At 34.8% G+C, this 11287-nt stretch overlaps 1 protein-coding gene across 1 annotated transcript; it reads right to left on the reverse strand.

The window, feature by feature from the left end:
* Nucleotides 1–2326: 2326 nt before the first annotated feature.
* Nucleotides 2327–6466, reverse strand: LOC133873201 (uncharacterized). Its single transcript, XM_062310932.1, has 8 exons — nt 5912–6466; nt 5687–5764; nt 5405–5519; nt 5229–5305; nt 5091–5130; nt 2764–2818; nt 2539–2608; nt 2327–2434 (listed from the first exon to the last, which is right to left on the reverse strand). The coding sequence occupies exons 1-8, from the start codon at nt 6464–6466 to the stop codon at nt 2327–2329; spliced, it is 1098 nt and encodes a 365-aa protein (XP_062166916.1).
* Nucleotides 6467–11287: the final 4821 nt, after the last annotated feature.

Here is an 11287-nt window from a genome sequence, read left to right on the forward strand (position 1 = left end):
AATCCATTTGGAGTAGTAATTAAATAAGTAATACATTTATTCATGTACAATAAAAGTAGTTAAGTGTGCTATTGAATTAGGCTTAGTTTAATAAACATAGAATATATATATAAGGACTCAAGATACTTTGTTAACTTAAATCGATAAAGTAATGAAATTAAGAATGCAAAGATTGAATTCATTAAGTATGTAATTAATAATCAAGTTAAAACAAAGTATAAGAATATAGTAACCTTAGGTGTCTTAAGGTAAATCGAATATCTAGAATAAGTCCTTCATTGTGGACATACAGAGAAGGGCAATGATGCTTGGTTAGTTTTAGGAAAGTGAGAAATGCTATATGAGAGCTCACGTGTAGCTATATGTGGGAAGTGGAGTTTAGGGTTCGATAGTCTAACCGAGTCTAAATATGCGATTAATTGCAGGCACGTGACACGAGATTGGAGCCTAAAACTAGTTGTGCAATGTATAGTACGAGGTGAGTAGATCAAGAATGAGTACTTGAGTCGCGAGTCCTATGCGGTCTACTAAAGGTGAATATTTAACTCACTGTGAAAAGATACTAAGTTTTGTGGTGTTAAATTAGATTGCAAGAATGTTATAAATATTTAATTTCAAGCCTATATAATATTGTTGTGTTATGTGATTTGAGATTGCTTTTGATACTTCGAAATATGATTTTTATGATGATTTATGATCTTTAAAGTATGTTTTATGAAATAGAGAATTGAGATATGTTTTGTAACTTTTGAGAAGAGTTAATGATTTCATTGTATGTTTTATGAATTATAAATGTGAAATGTTGTTGAACGATGTATAAACATGAAAGCAAAAGTATGATAGTTTTATAGTATGAAGCATGAGCATGAACAAAAAAGAGAAAAATTCATAAAAATTAAAGTATCGGGACAAGTCCCCAACATTACACTAAGGGAGGGATAAGTCCCGGGGACAAGCCTTCAATGTTGTTAACTTAATGATGATGTTATGGAGGACAAGTCCTCAAAAGGAGTGAGTTGCAAGCTCTCACTACCTAGGGACAAGTCTCACATGATGATAAGTATGTATACGAAAGGATATTCTAGAAGTCGTCGGGACAAGTCCTAGAGTGATAAGAAAGAAGGAATGTGAAAGATTGATGTACAAGAAAGCATGCATGGCATATTTTATTTAATGATGTGATATATTATGTTTTATTTGAGATTTCATACTAGATGTATCGGTATGCTTATGAGTTTGAATGGAACAGAGCATGTATATACCATTATGACTGGTTTGCATATGAGGATTTAAATGATTTATTGCTTAGGTGTACATGTATGCTTGTACTCCCTGAAAGTCGTAGAGTGCATGTATGTGGGTATAACTGAGATATATGGTGTACAAACATGTATGGTATAGATGAGTTTATATACGTGTGCTTCCAAGCAGGAGACTGTAATATATACATATATTCACAGCTAAGTAGTATGATTTCATGTATTTGTAAAATGCCAATGTTTACCTCATCAGCTACGAAACCTTTTAAAAGAGATGTATTTATTAACTATAAGGTAGCTGATATTGTAAACATATGGTAGAAAGAAAGAAAAGTCGGTTTTATGTGAACACATGGTGGTTTATATACTCACTGAGACCGCGAACTCATTAATCAGCCTATGTGATCGTGGAAATTATATACTCACTGAGACCACGAACTCATTAATCAGCCTATGTTATCTTGGGGTTCCACGATCACATAGATATTGTTTTTGTTACAGGTATGTGCGTCGTGGGTCATAGATCGCGTGCGAGCTTAGAAGTCGTTGAAAAGATTCCTTCGAGTTCTTGTCTCGTGAGGCATTGACTTAATTAATCTAAGTCAATCTCTCGTTATGTAGTAGTGACTTATTCATTGTAATAGAATATTGAGATGTATTGATGTTGAGTAGTGATATAGAAGCTCTGGTTAGTTTATTCGATATATTTATTAGGTCAATTCATAGGCTAAGATTATTACAAGTATTTCCACTGCTATGTGTATCCTCTGATATGATGTACTCATGTTATGAGATGTTTAGAGTTGATGTTTGCTTCATAACTTGTAGTCATGCCACTACGATGATCCATTATATATATCGTCACATGAAAAACGCATGTTTTTATTAATAGTATACACTTTTCACATGCTTTTTCAATACTATTATTGGATGGTCATTCTTGGATGTATTTAGATCCTCTCCGGTCCAAGTATTCGGTCCTTGTAGAAGTAAGGGGAATTACAAGGACTATATACTCTCCGGATCATTTGAACTGGAGAGGATCTGTTTCCGGTTAGGACAAGAGTTCAAGTCTTTGTCTTGAACAGGCTCTTGTGTATATTCTGTTGCTGGTCAAAGATCATCTTGAGCTTCCTCAATTCTTCTTCAATTAGAGACTGTAAATTTTGTTGAAGCTGGCCCACAGAAGTAAACAATAGTAAGGAAAGTGAGAAGACGGGATTTTTAAAGAGAAACGATATTTTTAAACGAAATTTTTGAAGAGAAATGCTATTTGAACCTCTAATTGTTGATGAAGGTGCCTCTCAAGTTCAAGTTGCAGTTGCAATGCATCCTTCATTTGCATGCTACTGCAAGACAAGTCGACAAGGAGATTCAAATAGAGTGAGAAGTAAATACTATTAATATTAAAAAAAAAAAAAAAAAAAAAAAAATACTAGTTTCTTTGATGGCAATATATCAAACTAATGATGGAGTATTATTAACGCTTAATTAGGAATTTTACATTTCCATGGGGAGCTGAGGTGTGCCATTTGCACTAGTTCTTCTCTCAGAGTTTTCTGCAATTGAGATGGATAGCTATGAAAGCTTAATCAGTAAGGGAACAAATTGTACATGACAAATTTGAGAAAATTTAATGAAAAAGAAAAATAAAATTAAGAGTAGCATATATAGTGCAAAACTGAACTAAAAATGTCGATATCAGCCAATTATAATCTCAAACAGAACAAGAAATAGTTAACCATGCATGTTATGTCATAATCCTCTAGGTTCATAGCATGCATGTTCATTATGCTTTTATGTTACTAACACGTAAAAACAGGAGTAATAAAAAGATAAAAAATAAAAAGTGTACGAAAGAAACTTTGTATTTATGTGTGATGCAAAAATAATTAATACAAACTAATATAACAAAATTAAGGAAAAATATATCAACATTTGATCTGTCGCATATATGGCAACAGATTCTGATATGAGCCAATAAGGTAAAGTATCCAAAATATTCTAACATTCCCACCTCAAACTTAAGGTGGTAGTGTTGAAGTCATCTTTGTTGGTTTATTTTATTGGCTACATTCTGCCGACAAAAACACTGTCATATCAAGGACACCATAATTCCAGAAGACCGTATTGAAGAATATTTAATTAAGAATAGAAAGGGCTTAACAAGGCATTGATCAAGAAAGGAAATGGCTAAACAAGACAATGTATCTTCTAGAGAAGGAATTCTGAAGACTTTACAGCTCAGCAAAGTTAGTTTCCCTGCAAACCATCTGGACGGCAAGAAGCAGCGTCCGAACGACAGTCACAAAAAGTTAGAGTTCAATACCTGTCCAGACGACCCATCGGGCGTGAACCACCGGGAGCTCTTGGTCGCTACTTGTCCAAATGGCCCAGTGGACGCGAACCACCCAGAGCACCCGTTTGCAAGGATGTCCGAATGCAAAAGTGAACATTGCGGACGGAGAAGCTTTTGCCTGCAATCGTTCGGACGCCCTTCAGCAAAACATCGGGTTTTCTGTTGCCCGTCCGGACACCGCCAAGTATAAATCAAAATTTGAGTAGAATTAGAATTTCTGAAACTTATTTAAATGGGCTTTTAGGCATTGTTTCTTCATGAATTCTGAATAGAATTCCAATGTGCTAAGAGAATAGAGTTTAGGCAGAAATTGTTTTATGAACTATTTCTCTTAGAGTTATTTGTGTTATAACTATTCAACCGTTTGAAGTCTAATTAGAGAGGAGCTCTAGTGAAAGGATCAATTAAAGAACTCTACAAACAGGTCTAGTAGAGAGGTGTTCAAGTATAGGTACTTGTTAGAGTTCAAAGTACGACTACTGCAAAGGTATTGTGAGTACGACTGTCTTGTAACTAGCCATTTATTTTGTTAGTTGATTTCCTGGGTTTGGCTGTCCTGGAGTAGTTTTTCTATTTGGTGCAAAGAGTTTCCCACTTCGAAACCCAATATTTGTGTCTATCTCTTTATTGCTTTACATATTTGGATGGATGCTTGGTTGCGGTTAATATTAGGAGTCTAATTTTATTTTCTATCTTGAGTTTAAAGATAAGATCACGGAGATGTCTTAGTGGGATGGGACTTGGTAAACAAATCAACAAGCTAATCAGAGGAAGCAATGGAGCACAACTATTGATTACCTTGTTGAAGATGAAGATGTATGAAGTGGCAGTCAACATAAATATATTTGGTACGTTCATGAAAAATATCATTATAAGGAATCGGTATGACACACATTGTCACTTTAAATAGGAGAACTAGATAGTAATCTTAGAAGCACCCACGACATGTAATAACCATCACAACCAAAAGCGTATGCAGGTGGTCTCAGCGAGAGCTAAATATATTTAGCCTCAGTATTGGATTGTAGGACAATAGATTGTACGTTTCTTATTGAGCCAAGAGATAAGTGAATTATCAAGTAAGAAGTAGTAATTAGTGGTATAATATATGTCCGTCTTTGGGATCATTAGAGTAGTCTACATTGGAATATGCTCGCAACTCCAAAAAAGGATTTTTAGCAAAAGTGAAGTCTATGCAATAGTGTTCCCTTGACTTGGTGTAAGATACGAATTGTTGTTGTATAACGAGTAGAGCATAGAGCAGTCATGAGCTTACTCACAAGATGAATGGCACATGAAATGTCGGGTCACATAACTGTATTAACGAGAATTTAGGCTCATAGGAAATTATGTCGTAAGTAGCATGTATTTATGAGAACTGATACAAAGATCGATGCAAAATGAAATAACACTTCAGAAACTTCCATGAAGACCTCACAATATTATTTTCTAAGGAAAATGAGAAGACATACCCTGTAAAGATTCTGGGATGTACCGTGCAGTTCGATATTTCTATAAGATAGATGTAAAAGACATGGGAAAGAACAAAAATTCAGATATAGTCATGTTTGAAAGCATATCACAAACAAAGTTTCAAGCAGAAATTATACCTGCAAATGACTTTTCACTTGTAATATGGTCAAGAAATTCAAGTTCATCAGCTTCAATATTGCTTTTGGTGTTGCCTCTATGATTTTTGATTAATGAATGAACATGATAGTCAATAAATCATATATAGGTATTCTTTTTCTAAATTAGTAAAGCTAGCTGATATGAAATTGCTCACTCTCAGCACCACCGAGGTGATCCACAGTCTTGACGAACTGGTCATGAAGATCTTGAGTCCATCTGAATCGTTTTTTATTTGATGGAGCTCGCTTGGATGATGAACTGTCACAAACCTGTTTGGAAATAATTAACCAAGTAAATTTCCAGAAGAAAGAATGGAAAAGGAAAAAAAAAAAAAAAATTGTTGCTTCCTGAAGATAAAGAGTGAAGGAACATATAAAGATGACAAAAAAACAAATTTAAGAATTAACTCCAAGGGTTTGCTCGAGTGGTAAGTCACTTGGTCTCGTGCATCATGAAGCATCAGGTCTAAGATTCGACCCCTTATGAGTGCAAACAATTCTTTGAAGCTGTACACCTGTAGGCGAAAGCTCAAGCTTTAGCCCACCCGTATAAAGGTGGCACTTTACACGGTGCTCCAGAAATCTAGTCAGGGCTAAACCCCGAATACCACAGTTTCTATAAAAAAATAAAAAATAAAAAAGAATGGAAGGTAAGAGATTACATTAAGACCCTGATTTGCATCAGAAGGAACCGAAAGTTGCTTCCTGACCAAGGCATCATTCTCACCAAGCAATAACATGTTCTGGGAATGGGGAAAAGGGTTGCTCACATTGTTGCATGGAATTTTATTCGGCTTCTCTGAGGAAGAAATGCATTGATTGCTGTACAAGTGAGATTTCACTAGTGATTGCAAGGTGTCCCTGAAGTTGGAGCCAGCTTGGTCATGAGCTGAATCAATGGAAAAGTTACAGTGGGAAGATTGACAGAGTAAGATGTTTGAATCATGAGTGGGAAATTGTGAGCACAAAGCAGGAATATTGACAACTTGATGCTCATCATGCTGTTGAAGAAGATCCATGTAAGTTCCAGCAGCATGAAAGGCTGAGGCTGGGGATTCGAAAGGATCACTCACAGTGGGTCTGGATAATTTAGGAGGCTCAAAGACATGGTGTTCTGAAACTCCCATGTTCTTCAATGGCGGTTCAGTGCAATATAGTTGGGAATAATATTCATCCATGGTTTTGTCGAACTCCTGCTCGGAAATCAATCTTCTCATGTTCATTTAGATCGAGCTGACAAAACTGAAATCTATAATACCCTGCAGGGAATGGTAACCAGGAACACCCAAGAACTGCTTCTGACTCTCTCTCTCTCTCTCTCTTAAATTCTGAATCAAAATTTCAATAAAAGACAAGCTGTTTTTTCTCTTTAACTTTTCTCTGAAATTCTTGGTAGAGAATATATCATTGCTGAGCCAAAAAGCCACATGTGCTGGTTGTTCTCTCTTGTAAATGTCCGTGTATTTGGGTAAAGCCGGCCCGTTGGTATTTAATTTGATGAAATTGCTTTAATTTTTATTTTTCTAAAACAATAAGAGAAATGAGTACTACAATCGTTTGCAGTACTCACAAACGTAGTACAAAGTACAAACAATACAGTTGACAAGGGTACTAAATTGGGGCTTTTCTCATAAACATTTCCTTCAAATATTGGAGGATCATTTATGCCTGATCCTGTTGAAATTCTTTATGATTTGATCTTGATAAAATTCTAGTACGTTGTTTCTAACAATGAGATTAGATTTTCTCTCCAATTGCTTGGTTAACCAAAAATACAAGTTGTTGCTGATCATACCCACTTGATAAGATATTTCTTTTTTGTTTTTGCTGAAATACATTCTTAGAGTGGCGAATTTATTTTATATATGATTCAAAAATGCATGTATTTTGAATGTGCTGAAATTGCTTTTTTCCTCTTTCTAAAACAATAAGAGAAATGAGTACTACAGTCGTTTGTCAACGCTTTTTTAGGGTAACTTTTTAAGTTTTTTTTTTTACTAAAAAAATAAAAATTTAAACAAAAAACTCTAAACTATTTTTACTTTTATATTGTCACGTTACAGCAAAAAAAAAAAAACAAAAAACACTTTCTATAAAATAACGACACTGAAACAATAAAGAAAATTCTATGGCGACAAATTGACGACATTCGTACTTCATGGCTGGGAATGACGACACTGAGGCAATAAAGAATGATCGCATCGCATGTAAGGATGTAATCGAGCAGGTTATTCGTGAAGAGGTTTGGATTGGGTATGGATTAGTTTGGTTCGGATCAGTTTGTTTATTAAACGAATAGAATTTGAAAAAAAAATTTAAGGTCGTGTAAATTTAGATGCGACTCGTATAAACTCGTTTAACTTCATTTGTATTATTTTTTTACTTTGTAATGAGAACATGTTAAGTACTTAAAAAAAAAAAAAAAAAATGTTCTTCGTAGCATAATACATATGAGTTAAATTATTGTAATTGTGAGTATGAATATAGATATAAGTGCATTTGTGTATATATGAATGTATAAATATACTATAAGACAAAGATATAAAATTTAGACTAGATTATTTAAGATGTGAGTTTTTTTTTTTTTTTTTTTAACAAAATAACATGTGCTATTATTAATACTGCAAACAGCCCATAGGCTTACAACTTGAAAGTAAGGAACAGGACCAACTCTTTAAACCAGAAGGATCTGACTTAGTAAAACAGCTACCTAAGCAGAAATACAAACTTTATATGGACACTTGAGCCTCTCTGACAATAATGCACATTCTCTAAAGAAAGAGGCAGATCTAGCACTTAGCCAACAAATAGCCCTATAAAATTTGAACCAAACACAAGCAGGCTGAGACTGGAGAAACAAAAGAAAAACACAAAAAACACAGAGGCAAAAAACACCCAAATCAAAATGCCGGCAGTGGGGGAGGAGCCGAGATGCCGGACGGCTGTGCGTGAAAGACACGCGCCGTCACCGGGGCCACCCAGACGTAGATCCGACGCCGTAAAACCCGATGCCGCCAAGCACGGCCAGAAAAAAAGCAGAGCGTGGCCCTCACGCGCACCACAGAGCAGAGAGCTTCCAGGCGTATCGACGCCACGCGCCGACCACCGACGACCGACACGACCAAAGCTAGCGGCAGCAGGGGCGGAAGAAGCCGGGGAACAAGGCTGGGGGGCGCGTGGTAGTCAGAAATCGGCGGAAAAGTGTAGATCTGGCTTCCAAAATCAAAGAAAAAAAGTGAAGAAAAAAAAATGACCAAAATCTCCCCGCCAACGACACAGGCGCTCGGCCACTCCTCCAAATAAGACATCTTGGGATGAAAATCCTGCCAAAACGAAAGAAATAACAAAGAAAAAAAAAAAAACAAGCCACCATAGTCCAAAAAGGCTAGAGGAAAGTCAGCCACCACCAGATCTAACCGGGTGGAACAAAAGCTCCACAACCCTATAGGTTATGAGAAAAAACCCCACTGAACCAACCCAGGAGGAACAAAAAAACACCCTAACTCACGAGGAGCCAGAGAGGCCACCCCCTCCCGGTGAAAACCATGCTCAAAGGGGAGGGGCTCTAAAGAGAAAAACAATTTTTTCTCTCAACGCAGAGCAATTTTTTGCTCTTTAGAATTTTGTTCACTTATCAATATTGCCAGATTTAAGATTTGAGTTAATTTCTCTAATTACTCTAATAATAAAAAATCTTAACCATAATTAAGTAACTAATAATTAGTATTAATTTTTTTAAAAAGAATTAAACAATCGTGATATTTACTCTATATATAGAATGACTAAATAAATTGAGTAGCTCGTGAATAAGTTCGAATTTATTAAAAAAAGTAAATAAATAAATGAACAGAACTTGAATAGATTATATGGTTATCATGGTTATCTTTTTTCTTTTCTTTTGGCTTCATATTGTGAAATGATATAAATCCTTTAAGATAATTGTTGATTTGTATCACATAAATCAAGGGAATTTAGATGATTTGATTACTGTAGATTAAGAGATTTGTTAACCCTAATCTAAGGGATAAGTTTGTATTTAAAATTCTTTAAATCACATGTAAAGCTCTATAAATAGAGCCTTGTACTCAACAAAATCATAAAAATAAAAAATAAAAAAAAAAGCCTATAAAATTATATATCTCTATAAAGCTCTAGAAAATTATGTATCTCTCACTTTTAGCTAGAATAGCTAAGAAAATCATAAAATAAAAAAAAAAAAAAAAAAAAAAAAAAAAAAAAACCTTCCATCTCATTATCTACTAAAAATGCAAAATATATTTGTCTTGGATTTGTGAATAGTTACACTATTTACAAATGCATCTTTTTTTTTTTTAATATTTCTTTTGGGTCTCTCTCCTTTTTGCTTTTTTCTTTTCTCACAGTGGCTTGTAATTAAAACTAATTAATAGTTATTTTTTACTTCTTCACAAAAAAAAAAAAAAAAAAAAAAAACTCGTATTAGTATTTATAGCTTTTTCGAATTTCATTGCTGATATTAGTTTTAATCGAACTTGGTCACTACTGTATAAGCAGTTCAAAGATTACAATTCTTTCTATAGCAAGATGCAAAATAATAGTGAACTTTAATGACAATTAGAAAAATGACCATTAAAAAAAATTATTGCGTTAGAAAAATGACCGTTTTAACGAGACATGTCCGTATGAAGAAAAAAAAAAACGTTTGAAAAAAGGAAAGTAAAAAAAATACAATATAAGGGAAAATGGAGAGGTTCATCTCCTGTATATAAAGTCAATGTATTGCTAGTTTATTTCATCAAGCAAAATACAATTTTTTATTTTTTATTTTTTATTTTTATTTTTTTTGTGCAGAGTTTTTCAGTTTTGAGTGATATTTGGCTCATAGCTTCTTCAATCTTAAAAAATGACCCATGCTTCTTAAATCCTGTGATTCATGATCATTATTTGGTTTCTTGTGATGGTTTTTTAGTGATATTTTTTTGGTAATGATGGAGAATAGGGTGGTAATTATGCTGCTAGAGATGAGAGTTTTATTTGGTGTTTTTTTTTTTATATAGAGATGAGTTTTTAATTAAAATAAATAAAATATTTTAAAATTATTATTTTAATAAAATAGAAGAGTTTAAATAAGCTGTTAGAGCATTTGTAATGAAGTCGTCAAAATTTCAGCAAATTTTGACGAAATATATCATTTTTGTTATTTTAGCTACCTAGTTTTCAAAAGCTCTAAATACCAAACTCCTTAAATATTCTCTACTTTAAATAAATATTATTTTTTATTACAATTAAAATAACCACTTTTCAACCGACCTCCGTCGTACCCAACCCGTTCTCCTTCTTCAGACCCAACCCTCGACGTCGGCTTCCTGATAACGACGTGCAAGATCTCGACGGCTGGCTCTTCCTCAAAGGCCGACTTCTTCTCTACCTTCGCCGACCCGAAAAAATGAAAGATCGGCTAAAGAAGACATCCTCTGCTTCTAGATCCCCCAGAACCATAATCCCTAGCCTCAAATCGCCGCACTTGTAACACTCGGCCACGCCGTTGCGCCTATCTCCGGACCCAACCAATTCTTTGACTTCTCCTCTATTAGACCCAATCCAAGATACACCAGACCCTCGACGACCGGCTTCTCCTCTGTCGACCTTGGCTTCCTTGACGACCGGAAAGAGACGAAGGCAGTTGGTTCGTTGAACCCACGAAAATGGAATTAAAAACGAAAAAATAATAAGGGACGAGTGAAATCGACTCCGCTGAAGAGACGAGGCGTTCTGACAGTCGGCTGATTTATTGTAGCAGTAGGGAGCTTGCTACATGCGTGTTTTTGTGAAAGATCGGCTGATTTTGGTGATTTCGTCTCTTTGACGACTTCATTACAAATGCTTTTAGAGTAAGGTCTTGAAATGTGATTAGTTAAGTTAGCAAAAGTGGGTTTTGGTTAGCCATTTTGCATAAAAGTTTACATAATTAAACCATTGTGAGCATTCCTAATAGGCTTAGCCATTTTCACCTTGAGGCCAAAATGGCTAACCAATTTACTAAAAAGTTTCTCCATCCA

Source organism: Alnus glutinosa, chromosome 7, assembly GCF_958979055.1.
Source record: "Alnus glutinosa chromosome 7, dhAlnGlut1.1, whole genome shotgun sequence".
Lineage (NCBI taxonomy): Eukaryota > Viridiplantae > Streptophyta > Magnoliopsida > Fagales > Betulaceae > Alnus > Alnus glutinosa.

Excerpts from the sequence above, each read along its gene's own strand:
- LOC133873201 (XM_062310932.1), bottom strand. The coding sequence starts at position 6,466 with ATGAGAAGATTGATTTCCGAGCAGGAGTTCGACAAAACCATGGATGAA. Across the intron at positions 5,765-5,911 it reads ATGCAAATCAGGGTCTTAAT|GTGTACAGCTTCAAAGAATT; the intron begins GTAATCTCTTAC and ends TTTCGCCTACAG. Across the intron at positions 5,520-5,686 it reads TTCATGATGCACGAGACCAA|GTTTGTGACAGTTCATCATC; the intron begins GTGACTTACCAC and ends ATTTCCAAACAG.